Consider the following 24,578-nt stretch of genomic DNA (forward strand, 5'->3'; position numbering starts at 1 on the left):
GATGTTGGGGAAATTTTAGCCCGGATCAGGTTTGGTTAAATGCAAGCCAATCACATGCGTGTAAATGACACTTGCATGTTGTTGGTGTACACATGAACAGGACCAACCACAATGCAAGTGCAATAGTACTTGCAATGTGATTGGTTGGTGGTGTGTCCAAGCTTGGTTCTGGCAAGAATTTCCATGAACAGCCTGTCTAGCACCTTTCATCTCCAACTGCTACAAATTTGAATACATTTCCTTTCATCAGGTGCAGTATATAGTCAATATCTCACAACAGGAAAGTGCAATTTGGTTTGGAAAATGCAGTGGCAGACTTATATATTCTTTTCTTTAGTTTCTTATTACAGTTGGCACTAGCATTTATACATGCATATCCCCGTGAAACTTGCACGTATTATTTCCTTCTAAATTAATGTAGTTACTGATACGTATGCTGATATACAGAAATGATTCTGAATTTCTCAATTTCTGAGACATTTGCTGTGGACTGAAAATGGAACTATCTGTGCGTGTGTGTAGATACCTATACATACAAGGAAACAACTGTTAGAATGCTGTCAATGGAAGTTGGGGAAATTCCATCCTGGATGGGGTTTGGTTAAATCCAAGCTGATCACATGGCGAGTACATTGCACCTGTCACATTGGTGTACAATTTAAGAGAACGGCCAAAATGTGATTGGTTGGGTGTGCCAACCTGGTTCCTTGGTGGATTTGAGAAGGCAGCTTGGCTAGCGCCTGCGGATCTCCAACTGCTCCAAATCTTAATACATTTAATTCCGTCAATGGAGCCTGTGGTCTGAGATCGTTATTACATTTCATGCATGCTAAGTGTACAAGGAAGGGGAAAGAATGGATCTCCGTTATGCACTCAAGAACACTACAGCATAACTTCATTACCTCTCGGCTGCTGATTGTGAAACTTGAACTTGTGAAATACGGTTAAGCGTTGCACTTGAGACTGTCTATGAGAAGCATCATGCAAACTAGTCAAACACCCTTTGTAGAGACCATCTCCCAGAAGTGATGCTTCTGAAGAGTTTCCTGTTTGTGTTTGATGACGGGCGGTTTTGTATACAATCCTACATTTCACAAGACTTCTTGCATGTGGGATGCAGTTTGAAGATGCATTTGCAGGAATTACCCGGACCAAAGAGAGACGTGAAGAGTGTGCAGGATGCAGTTTTACATGGAACGGCTGAAGCGTTCTTGAACTGAAAGACGGAAACCGGCTGCAGAAAGAGCTTCAGGGTATGTTTTATGCTATCCATCTTTGAGTCCGGAGAACAAGAAGCTGCAAACTTCTTGTCTTATTGGTAATATGACATTTAGACATAGTGAAAACCAATGTTAGTTTCTCTTTCAAAGACTTGTTTGAATGTTGAAATATGTAAGCAAGGACCTGAGTTTGCTTAGAAGCCAGTTACAGCATTCTTTCTTTGAACTCCAGCTTTATGGTATTTCGGAAACTTGTTTGTTGGGCAACCAAACATGGTATTAAGAGGAAATTAACATACTGGTCCGAACCTATGTTTAACCCGATCAAATATCTTTGCAGGATTGACCAAAAAGAGTATAAGAGGGTGTTTGGAATTAACTTATTTAAAGTTGCACTTGGATTGAATGATTTGCAATTATAATATTTATTTGGATAATTCTAAATTTAAAAAATTTCAAATATTTTGAACTATGCTTTATTGATGGATTTCAAATTATTTTCAATTCGAGTAATTTTGAAATCATTTCTCCAAATTTTTCCCTCAAATCCAAATCTATCAACACAAAAAAATTTTCGTATCAATTTTTAAATATTTCAATTTATCCTTTAGTTTAATTATTCTTTAAAGAAATAGTCATAATAATAATTTTAATATTTTCACAATTATAATTTTTTTCTCTGAATGACTTCTTTTTATCCCCTCAAACCGTGAATTTTTTTTTAACAAATTTATTTTTTTTTCTCTTTTTTTACATACCATAATTTTTTTTATATATTCATGACGATGATTTTTTTTATTTGCTCGTGGGACGAAGACTAATTATGAGTAGTGCAAATCTAATTAGCAAAAGTTTTAAATAAAAATTAAAAAAAATAGAGCATAATTGGATTTGGATGGAAATCTATAAAAATGACAAAACAATCCCTTCATATTCATGCTGGCGTAATTTTTTGGAAACAAAAGTCACTGGCCAAGAGTACATGAATGTTGAAATTGAAGGGTGTCAAGTTCTATTTTTATAAGTTTTGGTAAATTACGTTGGCACCCCCTTCTTTTTATAATATTATAAATATACCATCTCTTTTTATAAAATTATAAACACTCTCTCCAAAGTTATAATTGTAATACAACTACATTTCTTGAAACAAATCTTGCACGATTGATCCTGAAAATATTACACTGATCTAGCTGTAATTTTACAAAATGCATGATGTATTTGTATATTTTAACTTAATCTGAAGAATATTAATATAATTTAGAAATAATTACACTCCCATTTCCTGAGGTTTGATGTAATTACACGTAGACTTCTTGTAGTTTGGGAAATTACACCTAGTACTACTGAAGTTTGCTTCGGTCTAACAAACAAGTCCATCCGTTAGTTAAGATTCACCTAATTTGCTGATATCAACAAAAAATCTATATTAACTACTGATCGACTTATTACTGATTTATTGCAAATCAAATAAATCTTTTTATGACCAAATTACCCTCATACATGTTCAAGTATTAATGCATATGATGAGGTATATTTTCACCGTTAGAAGGGTAGTTTAGTTCAAAAAAATTATTTAACCATTAGTCAATCTAGGGTAAGTATTAATTTTTATTTAGTTTTTTATTAAAATCGACAAATTCAATTAATTTTAATTAACTGATGGATTTATTTATTAGGCGAAAATAAACTCCAGAAATATTAGCTATAACTGATGAATCTATGTATAATTATATGAAATTTGAGAGGGGAAAGTGTAACTATCTTGTAATTTATCCCATAATTTAAGATTGATTTGTACGAATACATTATAATTTCAGGTTGTAAACCCCCAATTTTCCCCTCCCATGCTCTAATAATTTCAGGAAAAAGTCTCACGCTGCCATCTAGTTCTGTGAATTCATCTCAATACATTTTCTGTGACCTTTGTGTGTAAAGAAATGGCCTTTTTACTCAATAAAACTGCTCTATCCGCTCTCAGGCTCCGTTCCCAGGTACGCCATTTATACTGTTATGTCTACTTATTGTTTTTTCCTATTTTTGCTTTGGTTAAATGTGGATTTGGGCTGTGAAAATTGATGGGTTTTTGTGTGAATCTTGATTTACTGCAGAAGGCTGACGATTCGTTAATGCTATCAAGGCGTGGATTTCATGTCGAGCCTGGCGCTCGGGAGAAGGCTGTGAGTATTTATTTGATTTTCCCTTTTTCTCTTTATTTACGGTTTTTTGGGTATTAACTTCAATATGATTTTTGGATCTTTTTTGATCGATTTTAGTTAGAATTATATTGATGATTAGGTTCTGAATGCGTATGTGCGTTGAGCAAAGAATTTGTTTTGATGGTCAGGTTTGAAGTGTTAAAATCAGGACAGAAAGCTAAGAGAGTAGATGATGTTTCGAGGTTACCTTTTTGCCTATCACTCCATGTCCTGAATTAGTGTCCCATTCTTGAGGCTGGCCAATCAATTTGATTAATTGTGGATTGAAATGGGGAATGATTTAGTGAATTTACTTAAAAAAGTACTCTTAGTAATATTAACAACGTTAAAAGTTATTAATTAAGAATTTTCAATATCAAAATTGAAAATTCTTGACTAATAAACGTATTAAGTTGATCAAGCGATGAGATAATTTGATTTTGTGTTTTGTAAACAAAAGCAGTAAACTTGGGACTCATGGATTTTCTGCTGGTTGATGTCATGTTTGCGGTGAGTAACTTCATTGGCAATGGTTGTTTGCGCAGGCAATGAAACAGCCAACATACACAGTATTATATTTTTCGCCTTCCATTTTGATCTGCTTATGGCAGTTTCTCTGGTTATGAGTCTGAAATAATTTCAGATGCATGAATTCAATGCAAACGGAGTTTAAAGATCTCGTGATAAAATTGGAATCTTGATTTAAATTTACATCTGAATTTGAGTTAATAAAGTTCTCTGTCAATGATCCAAGTATCATGACTGTGATTCTGAATTCAAGTTGGAGCTCGACAGTTCCACTCCTGAATTATTTCTGTCATTTTTGTATACAATCTGATTGTTGTAGGCTAACACTTGAAGACAGGAACCATGATATTGAAAGTAAATGATATCTTTATTGTGAGAGAGTGGATAAGAAACACCATTCATATGGTTAGGACCACTTATAAGAGGATTACCAAATTCTTTTCAAAATATCCTTGTATGATGCTTTTGATATGCTTCTTTCTTCCTTTCATAACTTAAATGGATGCATATTGAGTATAGTATTCTGTGGCCTCAAGGTTCCTATGTTGGAGCACATGCTTATTTTTAAACTCGTGTGTGCATCACTTACATCAACTACATTGTTATTTTGCTTGGTACATGGAATGTCCTAGCAGTCATATCACAACTTGTAAAATTTTGGCAGTCCGACATGTAATTCACCATACAATGTGATTGAGTTGGTTTTATTGTTTTTCAGCTCTTGGCGGAGGATCCATCTCTAAAACGCTTCAAATCACATAAGAAAAGTCTGAGGAGTCTCAAAATGGTGGGAGATGTTCTTACCATTGTGGTGGTAGCTGGTATGCTTATCTTTTCACCAAAAATTGAGTTATCCGTTTCTAGGTTGTATGGATGTTGTTAACAACCGCTGTCCTAAAAGCATTTGATTAACTTGTAACATGCTTTTCCAGATGATATATTAAAGCAGATAAACTTAAAAGCTAGTATAGGATAACTTTGATACTTACAACTCTATTTTATCTGAACCTAAATCAAGTGGAGTTGCAGCAATATGTAGGAGGTTCCTGGAACTTGTCGTATTCTTATTGACCAGTTATTATCATATTTTTTCTGACTGAAGTTAGAGGTTATATGTAAAGTTGCACGAGCTTCTCGTGATTCTTTTGCCACTGGTCGAAGAAAATAAAAAAGGTATACACAACTTAACCTTTATTGAAGTTGAAATCAGTATAAATTTAGTGGTGTCACCTACTGGTCCTGGAAACAGGTTCTCAAACCACTCAAACTGAACATCAAGAGTGGTATGTCTAGACACAATTTGAAAATGCAAATCTGGCTCAAAAAGATCCCTTTGTTGTCTTTGATTGAAGGCAAACTTGCACCACCAAATACATACACACACACACATATATATATCTTCTTTAGAAAACAATTGCTGATACTCTGACCATTTTTACACTTTGGCATCTGTACCTTTTTTTTCGTCAACTTGCCATTTCAACTTTACGAAGTTTTGCATTTTGCAATTTATAACTGTTTTTCAACCAAGTTTTTTGTTAAAAAAAATCACATGCAATGCACATGTAATGTTTAAAAGTTATGTGATGTGATATTTTTCACATATGCACATTTGATGTTTTTCCGGCAAAAAATCAACAAAAAATCCCTCATATATGGCAAAGTGCAAATTTCGTATAGTTGAGATGACAAGTTGATACAAAAAAAGTTTAGATGCCAAAGTGTACAAATGGGCATAGTTCAGATGGCAAAACATAGTTTACCCTTTAAAATATACGTTGTATTTGTATAAACACCATTGTAAAATATACAAGTTTATAATATAATTAATCTATAATATTTTATATCTTTTTCGAGTAATGATATGATGTATTAATCTTGAACATAAATAATTTACTATATAATATATATTTTTATATATCGAGCTTGTAAATATTTTTGTATTACATAATTTGTAAAGGGTTATAAATTTTAAATATCTGCAATTAAAACTGCTGCGGACCTCTCTTGTTAGTTGAACAAACATGCTACTGGGAAATGAATTTGACAGTTCAATCTTTTTTTTTCTTTTTTAATAATTTGGGTTTGTTAAAAGCAACCCCACACATGATCTGATAAATGCTGCTTCAGTATTATTTGGCCCAAGGAAATCTTATTTGCATATGCAGAGCCATTTATATAGTCAATTGAACTTCTGTGGAACACTACATCATAACAATAAGCTTCAAAAGGCAATTCTTGATTACTCTTTGTATTATTTTAATTGTTTATTCGAATGCTTTCGAGTCTTGTACAACCATGATACTGTTGCTTACAGGATGCTGCTACGAGATCTACGTTAGAGCAGTCATGCGAGAAGAAGCCCGGAAAGAAAAATCGAGTGCATAGGGGTAGAAGCTATCCACATGAATGCAGGATTGAGGGCAGGAAAACACTTGAAATTTCTGGTGCAGCAGAACTATGTTTGAACTGACTTGGTCATGTGTTGGAATAAAGTAATCCAATATACTTCACATATTTCAAATGTCAAAAATCCCTGGACATCCCTGTGGAATGTATCATGCACTAGTTTCTTGATTTTACTTAATTTTATTAGATTGAAGTGCCAAAATTTGTTTATGGGCTCTTCAGATTGTGAATCTCTGATGCTTCATTTTTGGCAGAAAGTGTGTTTTGGTTCAATCTCTCTGTCTCTGCCCCCATTCCCCCAAAGGTGTGAAGGTAGGTGATGCCTTTACAACATTTTCTTTTGTTCAAAATTTGAAAAGAGTATATGATTATTAGTTGAGAGAAGAATATGAGTTGTACATTAATAATGCATCTGTCTCACATTATATAATGCCAAAAGGAAAAAGAAAATAAGTTAAATGAAAGCACACCTAATGATGATTTTGATTTTGAGTTGTGGCCCCACTCCCAACTTTAAACATGATCATCAATGTTATTTTTATTTATTTCTTGGGTTAATTACAACATTCTCCTTTAAAGTTTGTATCCTACTTATAAATAGGGATAATGATTCTACCATCTTCTGCAATTTGATGTTATTACACATAGACATCTTGTAATTTAGAATATTATATTTAGTACCTTTGATGTTTGCTTCTATTTAACAAATAAATATTTTTATTAATCAAAATTCTTCGAATTTGATGATGTTAATAAAAGGAACCTCGATAAATATATTTAGCATCGATTGACTTATAATTGATTATTGTAGGTCAAACCAATATTTTTTATAACTAAATTATACTTATACATCTTCATTTATTAACGTAAGTGAGAAAGTATATATTCACCGTCATAGGGGTATTTTAGTTACAAACAATTTATTTGACCTTCAATGAGTTACTCTTCAGTAATAAGTCAATGAAAGGTAAATATTGATTTCCATTCAATTTGTTTTTACATATCAATAAATTTAAGAGGTGAGGTAAGAGATTATTGGTGAATACTGAGTAATTCAATAGCATCAACCAAGCAAATTATAATTTTGTTAGCAAAGTAAAACAGAATTGACAAACAAATACCACCAAATTTGGATTGCTTTAATTTGAAAGGATATTTTAGTGTCACTACTATATAAATAATTTAATTGATGATGAGTTCAATATATTAAATTCCAACATTAAAATACCATGCCCCTCCTATAGACAGCTACATACAATGCATGCATAATTTCATACTTTGTCAAAAAGCCCAGCACTGCTGTACACATGGTAACGCTCCACCAGCCGACCTGTACAAATAAATATATACATACATATATACAGACATATATATATATAGAGAGAGAGAGAGCGCTCTATGAGACAGAAGTTTGTTGTGTTGATTTCTTGAAGTGGTGTGTTTTGAAGTTTCTTGGGGTGGTGGTACAGAATTGAACATCTGAGTATTATTAAGAAGGTGAAGATTGAAGAATATGGCAAGTTTTGCAGGGACAACACAGAAATGTAAGGCCTGTGAAAAGACTGTATACTTAGTGGATCAACTCACTGCTGACACCAAGGTTTATCACAAGACCTGTTTTAGATGCCACCACTGCAAAGGGACTCTCAAGGTCTGATTTTTGTTTTTTTTTGTTTTTGTTTTTGTTTTAGCCCTTTTGCTATTTTTTTTTTCTCGTGATTTGCTTGATATGTGCAAGAAAGGTGGTGTTCCTAAAGCCCTTTTGCTGCTGTAATGTATAGTTCTTGTGTGTGTGTTTATTTGCTATATTCAAGAAAATTGTTTGTTTCTTGGACCCAGAATTTTCTTGTTCTGATATGAGTTTCCTGTAAATGCTTGTTCTAAGATCATGGGTTCAAATCCGACCAAACGGGTGGGTATTTGTGAGGTATTGCAATTTGTTTGCAGTCATATTGATGTAGTAGTTGAATCGAAACTTATTATAATTTTTTGGTAATTTATATTAGTATATTGATGTAATGTTTGAATCGATTTAACATTCAAAAAATTTAAGAGTCTACTTGTATTTTCAATTTCAAAAAAAGATATTAACATTTGTTATTATGAAAGCTTTCTTGATTCTTGATTGGATCTGCCTGATGAAAGTTTGGCTGTTTGATTGGATGATAGTTTGGCTGAGATCATCTGAATTTCCAGTCCTATTCCAGCCATGAAGATTTAGTTATATTTTTCAAAATTCCAACTGTTAAGGCCATAGTTTATGTTTATTTTGAGTGAATGTTATGTGCTATAGCTGCAAATTTGGCTCAATGATGTCAAGTTTCTTGTTATTCTCTGAATGTCATCTATACTTCAGTGACTTGCTTTAAAAAATTAGGATTACCAGAAGCTTAAAAGAGTATCCAAATGGTCATCTTACATGTTTGATAGATCAAGAACCTAATCCATCAGATGTGAGCCGGTTACTTATATATGCATTCGTCATACCCATGAGTTGCGAATGAAGTTGCAAATGTTGAGTACAAATTACCGCGATGCTGATTAGTGTCCGAAAACCATTTTATTGCATCTTTTTGCCTCGGAGCATTGAAGAATGTAAACGATGTTATCTGGCTAGAATCATTAGATACTTCAACATTTTCTTGTTCTTGATCTCAGAGTCTGTTAATATTCATGTTGTTTCACTCACTTTCCAGTAGTTGTTCAAGTATGGAGGTTTATGATTTCAAACTTCCTTGTTTGATCTTCTTTGTCCTAAGTCGAGATTCTCATGACACGTTTTCTGTCTCTGCTTTTTCAGCTCTATATGCATTTCTTATGGAGATGGCTAATATGTCAAGTTTTGCTCTGCAGCTGAGTAATTACTGTTCCTATGAAGGGGTCCTGTACTGCAAACCACATTTTAATCAGCTATTCAAGATGACTGGGAGCTTGGACAAGAGCTTCGAAGGTTGTAGCACGATTTGAGTTGATTCTCACTCTCTGCAGCTCATCGTTTTCTCTAGCTTATCTGATTTCCTTTCTCATTCACAGGCGCCCCAAGAACTGCTAGAGCCGATAGGTCCACCGAGCAGGCCCCAACATATAGCAAATTTTCGAGTTTGTTTGCAGGAACTCAGGATAAATGCGTTGCTTGCAACAAAAAAGTTTACCCCCTTGAAAAGGTACTCAAGAATTTCAAGGAACTCAATCCGAACTCAAATTCCCCAATGAGATTTCATCTCACTCTGCTAATGGCAAAATACTACAGGTAGCAGTTGATGGCTCGTCGTATCATAGAACTTGTTTCAAGTGCAGTCACAGTGGCTGCGTGATAAGCCCGTCAAATTACATTGCCCACGAGCACCGGCTCTATTGCAGGCATCATCACACTCAGCTCTTCAAACAAAAAGGTAACTTCAGCCAACTAGACAAAGTAAACGGAACAGCCTGAATCGACGTTAGCAAGTTCGACAAATGTGAAAAATACGCCATATCAGATTTAGACACTTCAGCATTCTGAGCTGCAGGTGCATGCAGCTCCTATGTCTATATTACAGAAGTTAAAACTGGATGATTCATTCTGTTACTTGGTGACATTCTATGCATATCTTCTTTTCAAATGCTTGTTGATGCTTAAGAAGGGATTTCTGATACGGGCCAACGAGCTTTTCTTGTTTCGAGTTTGCTTCTCGTGTCGATTCTTTTTCGACTGTCATGTACTGCTTGCATTCATGCTATATAGTTCTTCTTTCATTTTCTTGATCCAGATTAGAGCCAACATGTTATGTAAGCTGAAAGTTTGTTTAATTGATTACTCCCTTTGGTTTTATTGATGATCACGTTTGTTAACAACTACGGGTGATGCTTTCGAGTCGGAAGTAATTGTGTTATTGTCATGTTTTACATTACAAATTCTTCCTCTGAAGATTTGATCATTAGGCGGATTGGATTTTCTGTTACAAATCGTATTCCATCGCCTACTCCATTCAACATACATACACCACGTGTATAAAAAAACATTTAAGTAAAAGACATGATGTCATCTTTATACACATGACTTGCATATATTGAATGAAGTAGGAGATGTAATACGGTTTACAGTAGAAAATTCAACCATAATATTATGTAGAGTTCAACACACAAAAGTATGAAAAAAAGGAAGGTAAAAAACACAAGGTTTTTTCAGTTGAAAAAGGATAATTGTTCATGTTTCTCTTAAATAATTTTTAGGATAAATGAAATCAACACTCCCTGAAATTTAATATAATTATAAATACATTCTTGTTTGATCAAAATTACATTTATTCTCCTTGAGGTTTGTTCAATTTATATTTGACTCCTTTCCAGTAAATTTATCACATATTATTTTCAAAATATCCCTGATAAAAAGTTTGATATGATTTGACCAACTGAAAATGCCCGTTGAACCAAATTGTAATGTTTTAAAATATTGAGGGGGTTAAAATGTTATGCTCTCACATACTTTGTACTTAACTGTAATATTTTTTTTGTTTTGTTTTGCTAAGCTAACCATTTTTTATCCATTAAATATTGTGGAATTATTTTATATATTAGGGTAAATTACATCCACACCCCCTAAAATTTAGTATAATTACAATTATATTCTTATTAGATAGAAAATAAGTGTGCAAATGCAAAAAACCCCTTTATTTTTCTGACAAAAAATAGTGTGTATGTAATTTTCAATAATAAGGATGTATTTGTAATTATACTAAACTTTAGGGGATGTAAATGTAATTAACCATAATATATAAGATAATCCTCACGATATTAATAGACAACAATGGCTAGTTTAGCAAAAAAAAATTATTACATTTAAGTATAAAGTATGTGAGATTATAGCATTTTAACCCCCTCAATATTTTAAAACATTACAATTTGGTTCAAAGGGCATTTTCGTTTGAAAAGTTGGTTAAATCATAGTCAAACTTTTTATCAAGGGTATTCGGGAATAACATATGATAAATTCACCGAAACCCCACCAGTGGAGTTAAACGTAAGACGGAACAAACCTTAAGGAGGATAAATGTAATCTTTTTTATTTAAAAGGAATGTATTTGTAATTATGTCAAATATCAGAAGGTGTTGGTGTAATTTACCCTTTTAAATAAGGAGCCATATATTGCCTGATGATATGACATCGTCTGAATTTCGACTCAATTTATGTAAAAAAAGTCTTTTTTTCTCGACCTAACATGCTTATTTAGATATTTTTATGTGTTCTGATCCTCTATCTAATAATGTGAGAAAAATGTAAGAGTTTTGTTTCAAAATTTTAAATAAATTTTGATTGCACCATTGTCTTCTGATATTTGATGTAATTATACGTAAATCGACTGTAGTATGAAAAATTACATCTACTACCTCTAATGTTTATTTCCATTTAACAAAATTGATCCATCCGTTAGTCAAAATTAATCGAATTTATTGATATTAGCAAAAACATTCAATGAGAATTCATATTTACTTCAATTCACTTAGTACTGACTTATTTGGAGGTCAAACAATTTTTTATTATTATAAGGATAACAATTAGCCCAAATTCATTAGCTTCAGTTAAATTTTCGTCCATTTTTTATAGTGATATGACCAAAATGTATTATTGAATTAGAATTTTGCTTATTTACTTATGAAGTAAGTGGATAATTTATTTTTATCATTTTTGGAAATTTTTCATCCATGTTGTCCAATTCTTTTATATTTTTAAGAAGAAAAATAAACAATAACAGTATAGTCGACAATTCTTAACTTCCGTACAAGAATTACACAATTTGATCAAATATAAGACGTATTTGTAATTTTTTTAGATAATGATTAATATTTGTAATTAGGACAAATTTATTAAATAAAAAAAACTTATTCTAATTTATCTTTTATCGTCCCTTCTAAAAGAGGAAATTCATTTCAAGTCCCCGAATTCAACCTCCCACACTCAGGGGGAAGATCCAACCTTTTCCCGCCATTACCAAAACCATCCAATGCAACCCCATGTCTGCGGAAGATCGCTCTCTCAACTCCTTAGCAGACGCCCTCCAATCTCCCAGATCAAGCAAATTCACGCGCAGATCATCGCTAGGTCACTCGCATTATCACGTTGTTCTCTGACTGACTCACTCATCCACTGCTACCTTCACTCCAAGAACCTCAGTGTTGCGAGGACCTTATTCGACTATTATCCTTCGCCTTCACCGCCAACTCTGTTATGGAATCTCATGATTCGGGCCTACTCAAAACTCCAGTATTGTTCAGAGGCCATCAGTCTTTTTCGCCAGATGCTCACTGCTCGATCTGTACCTGATGAGTATACCTTCACTTTTGTGATCACTTCCTGTGCTCACCAAGAACTGGCTGTACATGGGCAGACTGTTCACGGGATGGTGATAAAAAATGGGTCTTTGTTGAATTTGTACGTGGCTAATTCTGTGATCAGTGTGTACAGTGTTTTCGGTATGGTGGATGATGCGTACAGCGTGTTTGACGAAATGACTGAGCGAGACGTGTTTTCATGGACTAGTTTAGTGTCTGCGTATGCTAAGAATGGGAATATGCGACGAGCAGGTGAATTTTTTTGGGAAATGCCGGTGAGAAATGATGTATCTTGGGCTGTGATGATTTCGGGTTTTGTTAGTTGTGGGAGGTACACTGATGCCCTTAGATATTTTCATGATATGTCTTGCGAACTGAAGCCTAATGAGGCTGTTCTTGTTTGTGCGCTCTCTGCGTGTGCTAAGCTCGGATCGTTGGACCAGGGAAACTGGATTCACGTTTACATGGATAAAAATTGTATTTCAGAAACTTCTAATATTATGACTGCGCTTATTGATATGTATGCCAAGTGTGGGAGGATCGACTGTGCATATCGTGTTTTTGACAAGATTCCGAGACGAGATGTTCACAATTTTACTAGTATGATATCCGGGTTAGCAATTCATGGACTTGGTGAAGAAGCTATACGTGTGTTTCAGCAAATGTTAACTGACAAATTAATCCCTAATGATATTACTATTCTGGGGGTTCTAAATGGATGTAGCCATTCTGGTCTTGTGCAGCAGGGCTCTTCAATTTTCTATAACATGGAGATTTTGTGGGGAATTGTGACTAAGATCGAGCACTATGGTTGTTATGTTGATTTGCTCGGCCGTGCTGGCTATTTGGCAAAGGCATTTGGAATAGTCAAAACCATGCCCCTTAATCCAGATATAGTTGTATGGAGGGCTTTGCTTAGTGCTTGCAGAATTCATCGTGATGCTGATTTTGGGGAACGCATAATTAATCGTTTAGAGCAACTTGACCCTCAGAGTTGTGCTGGAGCTGATGTGCTGCTTTCCAACTTGTATGCTTCGCTAGGAAAATGGGAAAAAGTTGCTCTTCTTAGGAAAACGATGGACAAGCAGAAGAACCAATCAGATATTGGATGTAGTTGGATAGAGGTAAATGGTGCTGTTCATGAGTTTCGAGTTGCAGATTTGCTCCATCCACAGATAAGAGACATTAGACAGAAGTTAAGTGAAATACTGAAGAGAGTTGGGCTAGTTGGCTATGCTGCTGATGCCACACATGTATCATTTGATTTGAGTGAAGAAGATAGAGAGCAAGCAGTAGCTTGGCATAGCGAAAAGCTAGCAATTGCTTTTGGGATCATGAATACTCCGCCTAGGACTTCTATAAGAATAGTAAAAAATCTAAGAACATGTGAGGACTGTCACACTGCTCTGAAGGCCATTTCCAAAGTTTACGACAGAGAAATTGTTGTTAGAGATCGTTCTCGTTTCCACACTTTTAAAGAAGGAAAGTGTTCGTGTAAGGATTATTGGTAGTGGTCAGTTCCCAAACATGACCAAGGAGAATTGGTGCACACTGTATATTCAGCTTCATTTGGTTGCTATTCCTCAGTGGTCAAGTGGATCTCGGTTTAACACAAGTTTGAACTGTCTGGCAAAAGTAGTATTGCAGAGCTGTCTGGGGCCGAAAAGTTTGTAGAACCCATCAAGAAGAATCTATTGCAGACACTGCATCATGAAAGTTGCACGGCAGATCTACTACTGCTCCACTGATTAGGTAATAAGTTTTGGGTTGTAATAAAACTTCCATCTTGAATAGTAGTTCACTATTCATGACAATCTGCAATTTTGCAGCTTGTTTATGCTAACAGGACAAATATTTGTGTTGTGTAACTCATCCTTCTCCAACTTCAGACATCTTTGAGCTACTTCACAGGTAATCTTTTCTCCATTTGGCTCTAACCTTTTCTTAATACACTACTTTATGGTATGCGTATTATGGTCTCTCCTTGATGTCTTTCAGATTCACTTTGGAATATTCAAACTGTCTTGCTGTAATATGCTCAATTTTCATCATTTGGACAGGAAAGGTTGGCACTATTATGTCTCAATACCAGGTGGGATCTTGAATCCTTTGCCGTTTCACTGAAGACTGGAAACGAGAGAACTAGTAAGCCCGACTAAACCTCACATCAGCCATTCAAGAACTTGAAGTCAAAACTTTCCCAGATGTATGACACCATATCTTTTGGCTATTTTACAACGTGCTTTGTTAAGGGATCAATCTGCTCACTCAGTTCTGTTGAAGCTCAGGTAAATGTTGTATCCTTCGTCTCTTCGACTTGATGTTTTATTAATTCATTTCTCTTATTGATAAACTCAGCGTAGATAAATCATTTATCGCAGATTTAAGGCCTATCGATTTCTTCTGAAAGAATTGGATACGAAGATTATTAATTTCTTACATTAGCATATAATTTTAAGATTTGTACCTAAAAGTTTCATTTAATTTAGGTACATAGTTCAATCAAATGAGACTTTGACTCACTATTGAAACATATATATTCATCACAATCAGATGTTTACAAGATTTCTGACTTGTATTATTATTTTGGCTTCCAAAAGAACTGCAAACTGATGCTACATTAGTGCTAACTTAAAAGGGTTGGTGGAACCCTTTGGTTATTTTTTCATTTTCAGTTTTTGATTTTCGAAACAGTAATTAAAGTGAAAATATGTTTGTTTATACATATATAATATTAATTTGACATTACAGTCTAATATAAAACACAATTTCATTGATAATCCAAATATATTTTTATTTTCACACGATAACCTATACAAAATAAAAGACCATATTTTCCACTTAAAATTAAAATATAATATAGTGAAGGTGAACTTGAACTTAAAACATTGACATTACATTTCAATAACATAGGGATCATTACAAAAAGAAATTATTATAGTTTAATGTTTATGTTGGAATATATATATATATATGTATATATATAAATTGAGAAAAAAATGAAGGATAATTATTATAAGATTGACTATATATTTAATGATTCCCGAATAATATAATTCACATTAGTTCAAGAGTTAAATATATGTTTCCATAAATGTAGTGATGTAAAAGTTTTAATATTTCTTTTAATCAAGCTTGAATTTGAATTGAGTAGTGGGGTAGAGGTCTCCCAGCCACCAGGTCGTAAGTTCTCGAGTCACACGGATGTGGGTATGTTGTCTATTTTTTTTATAGTAGTCTCGTCTTTTTGTTTGCGTTAAATAGGTTTATTGATTTATATATTTCGATATATTAGATTTGTATTTGAATTTAAATATTATCAAATAATATAATAATGAATCTTATTGCCATTTATCAAAACAACTGCAAAATGATCATAATTATAGATTTAAGTACAAATTTAAGCGTTGGATTGATGCATTAATAATGTAATTTATACGATCATTAATTAACATACACATTTATTAGGGAAGATTAAAAGAAAAAACAAATGTAACGTATTAGAAGGTGCCTATAAATTAGAAATTCAGCCAAGAGAATAATCACAAAAAAGAAAAAGAATATAAAACAAATAAGAAGAAGAAAATGAGTTTCTCCAAATTTGTGCCTCTTATCCTCCTCATCACTCTAATTCTCCCCATTGAAGCTGCTTGGTGGAACCCTTTTGAGAGATGGGGTACCATTCATTCTCTCTCTCTCTCTCTCTCTCTCTCCCTCCCTCCCTCCCTCCCTCTCTCTCTCTCTCTGTATATATAAATAGTATTAGATAAATTCACAACTCGAGTATGCGTCGACTGTTAGTTTATATATATTTAATTAGCTGTCGGAGTATATTCGATGCATGTGTATAATTTAATTTATTTATTTTTTTGTACTGTTTAGCCGCTTTTCCCCAAAATCACTTTTTGGCGAAAATCGTATTTTGATAAAAGCTAGAATTTGTAGCATCTTTTAATCGCATCGCAATTATTATTTAATCCGATTGCATTTTATACTCATTAATTTATTACTTGGTGGAATTCTTGACATAAGAATGATGTTAGTTTTGAAATTTAACTCCAGTAGGCCGTTTATAATCAATTATGAATAGAAACCTCATAACTCGTTTTTCAAAAATCAATTATGACTATTTGAGTTCGGGGCATTTAATATTAGATGTAATTTCCAATGGGTCGTGTTTGATTGGTAAGGTCGAAGTCCACAACTAAAAAATTGTGAATTTAAGTTCTAAGAATGTGAGTTTATGTCTATTTTTATAGTCGTTTATTGTTTATTCGTCTCAGTCGAATATTCAACTTTGAATATTGATGTCTTTAAATCAATTATTAAATTAAAATATATTGAATAATATAATAAATTGAGATAATTGACAGGAAAAAAGCATATATACACGGAAGAAGTAAAATGCTCGCACGCATGGGGAACGGTGGATTGGCTGAACAGAGGGGACGCGTGGTGCAAAGATAAGTGCAACGACTACGGTGCGATTGGGATATGCGTTTGGGACGCCACCCAATTGTTTTTGGAGGGAGATTGTGAATGTTGGAAATAGGGTTTTTTAATTGCTAATAATAATAATAATCTCATTATTATTATTAAGAAATATTTCTCAGAATTATTTTACTAATTTACTCTCTCATTTCGTTGGAAAAATAATGAATTTTTATATTTATTTATTGTTCGATCGCGTATTCACACACTCGCGATGTATTTACGTGTTATATTAAAACATAAGATATAATAAAGTTTTATACGTTTGTAAAATATAAACGAGGTCGTTGTGAAATGAGGGTCGTTTTTGTACAAGTCATGCAAATATTATAAAGAAATGAAGTACTTTTTTGAATTTTATTTACAATGGTGTTTGATCTGTTTACACAAATTATTCTTATATTTTGAATAACTAAACACATCCATAAAAATGTTAATAATATTTCCATAAATCATTCTTATCTTTTAGAAAATTACATATACTTTTCCAATAAACAGCGACATTATTACATAGATTATTAATATTCTCGATTTTATAATTGTGCAACAGATATGGGTGGTTTGTGTATTAATCTCCCTATTATAAATGACCGAGCTTAAAAATCGTTGCAAAATTAATATTATCCACCATGATTATATGAAATCAATATGAAAATTTTGATAACAGTTGATGAACATTTACATTAATTTTTAGTTCTGACTCATATTTTGATCTAATTTTATAAAAACAACGGCTAATACTCATGTACGACCGTAGTTAATCAATTTGAATTTAATCAAATGACCTAAGAATTTGGAACTAACGAGTACTAAGAGAAATCTTGATAGTCTTTGGAGACGAGGGGTATAATTTGTGGATAAGTACATGATGTAGTAGTTAATGAGGCTTAACTCAGTTGGCGAAGTTGAGACCCCATGATTTTAGATGTCGTGGGTTGGAACTTGGAACCTCGCCATGTACGTGAGATATTGTCTACTGCATAGTGGAAGTTGCTGTCTATTGTCTTTGTTAGATATATTAATGTCGATATGAATAATTGTAATTATAATCGATTTATTTCAAAAAAAAAAAAAATACATGATGTAGTAAACTTACACGTGCTCAACCAACCATGGGATGCTTATGCGCTTCTTTTTTTTTTTTTGTAAAAAAAAAACATAATGATGCAATTATATGAATATTTTAATAAATTAACAATATATCAATTCAACAATACATCAATAAACTACAATTTGTAGGTCTTTTAATATGTGAATTTAAAAATGTCAATGTATTGAATTAATCTTTAAATTTTAATATAATGAATGATGTTTTTTAACGAATCGAATCTTGTTCAAACAATAAAAAAACTCAACGTCGAAATACAACCCTATACATTAAGGTTGCATTTGGACGGAGATTTCAAATCCTTGGTAACAGATTCTCCGAATTTGTTTAGATAATTCTAAAAATTTTAAAAATTTCAAAATCCCCCCACTTTAATTTCGAACTATATTTTATTAAATATTAATAAACTTTTAAATTTTTTTTAAATTGAGTCATTTGAAATATTTTTTTCAAATCTTACTAAGATTCCAAAAGGGTGTCATCTCTGCTTTTCGATTTTTGTGATCGCCCTCGTACCAAAAAAGGAAAAAAAATAAAATAAAATAAAAGACCAACAGTAAGAGATGATAAAAGTTATCTCTGGTTTGCATTACACTATGAAAATGTTGTCCAAAATAGGATCTGCATTTCTCTGATAAAATTTAGACAATTATCCATATGTTTCAAGGACACCTCAAATAAAATTTAAAAAAAAAAAAAAGAAAAAAGGTCAGGTTCCAGCTTCAGAGATGCTGTTTAATGATGGCTGCCAGCCCCTGGATTTGGACACACCTGAATTTACTGCTCTATTCTTTCTTGACCTCTGCCTTTCCTCCTTTACCTGAATTTCAAGAATCACATATTAAATAAATTACAACCACTCTTATAATATTTATCGTAATTATAAATATTTCTCGTGGAATTAATACCACTGTAATGAGCCGTTACGAGCGGTATTTGTTAGACGACTTTATTTCTAAGGGGTTGTTTGTAATTTTTTAAATAATAATCAGGTATTTATTTTTTTGACAAATTTTAAAAGAAACCGTTGTACTGGTGCACGTTCCGTGCACGTGCTTTTTATTATATTTATATAAAAATAAAGAGAAGAAAAATAAACTAAAGAATTGGGGTGGAGTGATAATTTCTTTAAATATATTTTTTAATGTGCATGAATAAAATATGATTGGTGGAAAGAGATGATAAAATTCAGATATTTTAATAATTATTTAGTAGAAGCATAAAAAAAATAATAATTATGTTGAGATGTTGATAATCACTTTGTTGAACTGTATTTTGTACTATTTTTGGCTTTCTTTAATTACTTTATAATAATTGAAGCAAGAATGATTTTGAGATCTGCTGCTGATTCTTAATCCAACTCATTAATTAATTAATTAATTATTCTTATAATTCTTGTAATTAATTAACCAAAAAAATTAATTAATTAATCTTGAAAAAGAAATTGTGAAAAAAAAATAAAGAAATATTCACCTGCTTGCTCTTCATCTCCACATCATTTTTCCTAATTACTGCTTCAAAATCTGGATTTATTAGTGTTTCGACGGCCGTGATCTTTCCGTACTTGTCAGGAATCAATCCCGGCCGTTGCTGCTTCATCTTCGCCTGCTTTTTTGCCCACAACCCTTTCATTACTTCTGCAAGAAATTAAAAACCCATTTCAAAAATGAGTTTTTTTAAATAAAAAAAGACATTTTTTTTGTACCCAAAATTAAATAAATAAAAAAAATGAAGAAACCTTGAGATGTGAGGAGTCTGTAGACATGGCCAAGAAGAAGAGTATCAGTTGGGCGGAGGAGTTTAATCCTGGTTATGCGAAGTGGGGTGGTGTTATTATTGCCGTTCTTGGCGGCGGCGGCGGTGGAGGAGTAGAGGGTGGTGGTGAGGAGGAGGGCGACGTAGTGGCCGGGATTCATCTTCATGATTTCGCTGGCGGCGACGGGCCAGTAGAGCTTGTCGGCTTTGCCGTTGGGGTGTTGGATTACCAGAGTTGCACTGTCAATGGCTTGGCAGTTGCCACCCCCCCCCCCCCCCCCACCCCCACCCCAACCACTAAAAAAGGAAAAATATTTACTGAAGAAAAAAAATCCCAGCATTTTGAAAATTTATACTAAAATCTTTTGTAGTTATAATTTATATTAGGGTAAATTACACCGAGTTCTCTTGAAATATATCATAATTATAAATACATTTTTGTTATTTCAGAATAATAAATACCCCTATAATTAACGATCATCTATTTGCTAGGCGATCGTTTTTTTTAGAGGATATTTATAATTTTTTAAATAACAAAATAAAATATTTGTAATTACGGAAAATACCAGAGGATGCGTTGTAACTTATCCTATATATTTTAAATTTCACCTACCCCAGAAAAAAGTAATTACATAAATATCTCCAAATATCTTCGTAGAATTCAAAAAAAAAAGAATATTAAAAATATATAATGATATTTTCGACAGTCATGTTTTACATTCCTAATATTTGGTATAATTAAAAAAAATAGCGTTTTCAATATTTATAATAATATTATTTATAATTATATTTTACATATAAATTTCTCCTTGTTAAGTGGAGATATTCTTCTTTTTATCATTTTTTTTAAAAAATAGTAATCCAACTATGGATATATAAATTAAAAGGGGTTCTTATCTAATTTTTATCAAATTTAAATAGTTTGTAATTAATATAATTTTTTTAAACTAAGAATTCTTGCTAATATACTTAAACTTTAGATAGAATTAACTCAATCATTTCTAAATAAAATAATATCAAATTAAAAAAAAAGAATACATGTTTATTTAAAAAAAAATCAGATTGAGGTGCGATAATTCTAATTCAAATCAGATTCGATTAAAATTTGAACTAATTGTATAATAATTATAATATTTTGTCGTGTAATACATTTCTGAAGAGTATCTGGTATTTTTAGAATATTGGAATAATTTATATAAAAAATATCAATATTTGCTTATGATTATATGCATAATTTTTTAAAAAATATATTTATTCCGTACATTATTTATATGTATATATATATGTGTGTGTGTGTGTGTTTACCAACATTCTAAGTAAGAATTACTTTGAGTCAAAAGTTCACGTGGGGTTGATGATGCAATAAAATTGGTGTGGGGAGAGAGAGAGAGAGAGAGATTTCTCGTTGCTCACCAAACCAAGCGTGAAATCCCATACAACACACTCCCAACATTTTGTCCAAAGGACCACACTCTATTTATTTAAATCAAATTTGGCCAATTTAATAATTATATAATTAATTTATATATATAAAATACATAATCAAAATGTAATAAGAATGGTAATAAAAATATATAAAATAATTGGGTATCACTTGTAATATATTCGGGGTGTTTGTGCAAAATTTCACTGTAAATCAAGGACGTACTTGTAATTATAATTACAATATCAAGGATGCACTCGTAATTTTATAAATAATCGAAAATTTTTATATAATTAGATGTAATTTCAAGGGTGTCAGCATAATTTACTATAATTACTATATATATATATAGAGAGAGAGAGAGAGGAGAGAGAAGTGCAATAAGTGAGTGTGGCATGTGAAGGTTTTGAGCACTCATTCAGCTGTGTGGGTTGAAAATAAAAAAGAAAAGAGGAAAGCAGGTGATGTCCAATTGCATGCTTTCTTTACCAAACATTTCTGCCAATTTCAGGACTCCCATTTCCCAGAATTACTAACAATTCTCTGACTCCACTCCTAATCTTGTTTCCCAAACAAGGAACAACCTCCCTCTTTCTTTTTTAACTATAACTGACGCACATTTTCATCTCCTTTTACTTTGTAATAAAAAAACTTTGCGTTTGGATTTAGGGCGTTGTTTGGGTGAGGACACAGATTTTTTGCACACCTATTGTTGGACAATTCATTATTGCTCATGCTCCAATGTGTGGTGGTGTGTGATATGATGACCATCATCTCTTTTTTTACTTGAATTATTTTTTCAAGAATTCTTTATCAATTTTTATTTTTTTATACTTTGTGTGTGCCCATTTTTTAAATATCGATGAGTTATAAATATTGAAATTATTTAAATCAAAATATCGTCTGGTTCAGCTAAAAGGAGTTGTGATGTCATACACAAAACTATCAAAACATGTACGGATCGACGAACGAGTCCCATTGAAACGGAAAAATGTGAAGCACTGTAAAGAAAAAAAAATTCAAAAAATTATTGAAAATAACTTTAAATTTAAGGGGTAAATAATAAACGGGTCACAAATAATTTCTGTAATTATACAAAAATAATAATAATAAGAATAATTTTATATAAACACATAATAAATTAAGGATATAAATATAATTATTCTAAAAGAAATTTAGGCATAAGTCAACACCAAATGAAGATGCAATGAATTGAAAGGCCTAAATAGGTCAAATGGACCTATCATCAATAGGTCCCAATTAAATTAGATATTATTGGAATTGAATTATTGTGAATGTGAGCTCTATTAATTAATTATATATGAATCAATACATACATACATATATATATATAGGGCCATGCTTATATTTAAAGCATTCACATATGAAAATGCATGTGTAACTCCATCCATTTTCCTTTTCTTGAAAGAAATTCATCCTACCATTCATCAAAACACTAGTTATAATCATCCTATAATTAGATTGATTGATTCAACATTTGAATCCTCTCCGTGAATATATGGAGAAAATGCAAGCAACCCTCTTGTGATATTACAAAACGAGTAAATTATCCCCTTATAAAAAGACAAATAGCAATTTACCTCCCTGTATTTTTGAAATACAATAATTTACCGCCCTATGATTTTTAAAATGAAGCAATTTACCTCCCTATTTAGGGAGGTAAATTGCTTCATTTTAAAGAGTACAGGGGTAAATTGTTATATTTTTTTTCATAGTGGGATAATGTGCTCATTTTTAATATTACAGAAGAGTAAATTGCTATTCATCCATATATATATATATATATATATATATATATGTGTGTGTGTGTGTTTGGCATTTGCAAGAAATTATTGATACATTCAATTGGTGAAGTTGAGGTCCCATAATTTTAAAGTCATGGATTCGAACTTCACTAACATGTAGGATGTTATTGTACTCTAATAATAGGTGTCGTTATACTTTAATACTAGTCGTCAATTAGATATAATTATCTTATATAGATTATCAGTGTATAATTGTTATAATTGTTGATAGTTGTTATATATATAATATTGTAATTCTGATCGATTAATTAAAAAATAATAATTCATCACTCTTACTTTAAAAAAAATAAAAAGGAAGAATTTTGAAAATTCATAATTCAATATATATATGACAAGGATCCATTTGAAAAGACAATTAATGGTATGAAAGAGAACACATGGCATCTTCAATATAATTTAATTTAATTTGACTATATCTACATCTATATATATATATATGTGGTACGGATAAGTACTTTTGTCTTTTGTTTTTATAATGAGAGATAGTGAAGGGTGTTTTTATAAAGAATAACTAAAGGGTACCTCAATAAATAAATACCTTTATTTTTTTATTTTTAATAAATAATATAAATTATTGATGAAATACGTTAACAATATCTGAGATTAGGTCTAATTATACAAACAATCAGTGTCCTTTGCAAAACTACAAATGCGTTCCTTGAAGTTGTAACTATAATTACAAGTATACATCTTATTCAATGACGAAATTTTACACAAAAACGCTCCCTGAAATACGTTAAATGGCTAAGACCCTCTCAAATATTTTATCCGTAATTTTAGAAAAGATATGGAGTATATCTATACTGGTCCCGTAACAAGCATTTTTTGAGTGCATATAATAAATAATCTTTTATACTTTAAAATATACTATAAAATACAAGAATAGAAAATATAAACCAACAAACAGATCTCAAAAAACAAAAAGGACAGAAAAGAAACAAACAAAGGAAAATCAACTTAACATATTATCGATACAACGAAAGAATTGATGTGGTGGTGTTAAAATTACAGGGAGTCGCTTTTATATACATAAAAAAAAAAGTAATACAATTAATTTTAAAATCATCTAATTAAGGTTTATTGTCCTACCTAAAAAATTATGCGACGGTATCAGTAACCATCGTTTGTGAGTGTAAAAAAATCTTATTTTTTTCTTTTTCCCAACCTCGCATTCTCTCTCTCAACTTCCACGTTTCTTTTTCTTCTGCCATTTTTTTTTTTCTAAATAATTTCTCGCAACTTTTATCTTTTTACTATTTTATGTTTATTTAAATAAAATATATATTTGAAAAAATAATAATTATATTATTTAAA

General features: G+C 31.9%; 5 protein-coding genes across 6 annotated transcripts in view; 4 read left to right on the forward strand and 1 right to left on the reverse strand.

Moving 5' to 3' along the window:
* LOC105157173 (calmodulin-binding protein 60 A-like) overlaps nucleotides 1–1,559 on the forward strand; it is a 5,761-nt gene extending 4,202 nt beyond the window's left edge. The window contains exon 8 of the mRNA XM_011073495.2: nucleotides 523–1,559. The gene's annotated coding sequence lies outside the window, so the exon portion shown is untranslated. The remainder of the gene's footprint in view (nucleotides 1–522) is intronic.
* LOC105157174 (succinate dehydrogenase subunit 7A, mitochondrial) lies at nucleotides 3,024–6,625 on the forward strand. Its single transcript, XM_011073497.2, has 4 exons — nucleotides 3,024–3,211; nucleotides 3,329–3,397; nucleotides 4,662–4,764; nucleotides 6,261–6,625. The coding sequence occupies exons 1-4, from the start codon at nucleotides 3,158–3,160 to the stop codon at nucleotides 6,329–6,331; spliced, it is 297 nt and encodes a 98-aa protein (XP_011071799.1). The 5' UTR covers nucleotides 3,024–3,157; the 3' UTR covers nucleotides 6,332–6,625.
* Nucleotides 7,559–10,170, forward strand: LOC105157175 (LIM domain-containing protein WLIM1). Of its 2 annotated transcripts, none has more exons than XM_011073499.2 (4): nucleotides 7,559–8,003; nucleotides 9,153–9,302; nucleotides 9,386–9,516; nucleotides 9,603–10,170. In XM_011073499.2, the coding sequence occupies exons 1-4, from the start codon at nucleotides 7,976–7,978 to the stop codon at nucleotides 9,783–9,785; spliced, it is 492 nt and encodes a 163-aa protein (XP_011071801.1). In that variant the 5' UTR covers nucleotides 7,559–7,975; the 3' UTR covers nucleotides 9,786–10,170. The 2 variants fall into 2 exon arrangements, with proteins under 2 accessions (XP_011071801.1, XP_011071800.1); XM_011073498.2 differs by having other exon boundaries at nucleotides 7,576–8,003; nucleotides 9,206–9,302.
* Nucleotides 12,285–17,326, forward strand: LOC105157176 (pentatricopeptide repeat-containing protein At3g62890-like). Its single transcript, XM_011073500.2, has 4 exons — nucleotides 12,285–14,413; nucleotides 14,491–14,572; nucleotides 14,722–14,949; nucleotides 17,035–17,326. The coding sequence occupies exon 1, from the start codon at nucleotides 12,334–12,336 to the stop codon at nucleotides 14,170–14,172; it is 1,839 nt and encodes a 612-aa protein (XP_011071802.1). The 5' UTR covers nucleotides 12,285–12,333; the 3' UTR covers nucleotides 14,173–14,413; nucleotides 14,491–14,572; nucleotides 14,722–14,949; nucleotides 17,035–17,326.
* LOC105157396 lies at nucleotides 18,825–20,272 on the reverse strand. Its single transcript, XM_011073808.2, has 3 exons — nucleotides 19,999–20,272; nucleotides 19,734–19,897; nucleotides 18,825–19,080 (listed from the first exon to the last, which is right to left on the reverse strand). The coding sequence occupies exons 1-3, from the start codon at nucleotides 20,180–20,182 to the stop codon at nucleotides 18,970–18,972; spliced, it is 459 nt and encodes a 152-aa protein (XP_011072110.2). The 5' UTR covers nucleotides 20,183–20,272; the 3' UTR covers nucleotides 18,825–18,969.

Source organism: Sesamum indicum, linkage group LG3 (genome assembly GCF_000512975.1).
Source record: "Sesamum indicum cultivar Zhongzhi No. 13 linkage group LG3, S_indicum_v1.0, whole genome shotgun sequence".
NCBI lineage: Eukaryota > Viridiplantae > Streptophyta > Magnoliopsida > Lamiales > Pedaliaceae > Sesamum > Sesamum indicum.

What these genes read in the sequence shown, in the direction of transcription:
- LOC105157174 (XM_011073497.2), top strand. Translation starts at nt 3,158, where the DNA reads ATGGCCTTTTTACTCAATAAAACTGCTCTATCCGCTCTCAGGCTCCGT. An exon ending in CTCTCAGGCTCCGTTCCCAG is followed by an intron (nt 3,212 to 3,328) that starts GTACGCCATTTA and finishes GATTTACTGCAG; the next exon opens with AAGGCTGACGATTCGTTAAT. An exon ending in TACCATTGTGGTGGTAGCTG is followed by an intron (nt 4,765 to 6,260) that starts GTATGCTTATCT and finishes TGTTGCTTACAG; the next exon opens with GATGCTGCTACGAGATCTAC.
- LOC105157175 (XM_011073498.2), top strand. Translation starts at nt 7,866, where the DNA reads ATGGCAAGTTTTGCAGGGACAACACAGAAATGTAAGGCCTGTGAAAAG. An exon ending in CTTGGACAAGAGCTTCGAAG is followed by an intron (nt 9,303 to 9,385) that starts GTTGTAGCACGA and finishes TCTCATTCACAG; the next exon opens with GCGCCCCAAGAACTGCTAGA. An exon ending in AAGTTTACCCCCTTGAAAAG is followed by an intron (nt 9,517 to 9,602) that starts GTACTCAAGAAT and finishes AAAATACTACAG; the next exon opens with GTAGCAGTTGATGGCTCGTC.
- LOC105157176 (XM_011073500.2), top strand. Translation starts at nt 12,334, where the DNA reads ATGCAACCCCATGTCTGCGGAAGATCGCTCTCTCAACTCCTTAGCAGA.
- LOC105157396 (XM_011073808.2), bottom strand. Translation starts at nt 20,182, where the DNA reads ATGAAGATGAATCCCGGCCACTACGTCGCCCTCCTCCTCACCACCACC. An exon ending in CAGACTCCTCACATCTCAAG is followed by an intron (nt 19,898 to 19,998) that starts GTTTCTTCATTT and finishes AATTTCTTGCAG; the next exon opens with AAGTAATGAAAGGGTTGTGG. An exon ending in TGGAGATGAAGAGCAAGCAG is followed by an intron (nt 19,081 to 19,733) that starts GTGAATATTTCT and finishes CTTGAAATTCAG; the next exon opens with GTAAAGGAGGAAAGGCAGAG.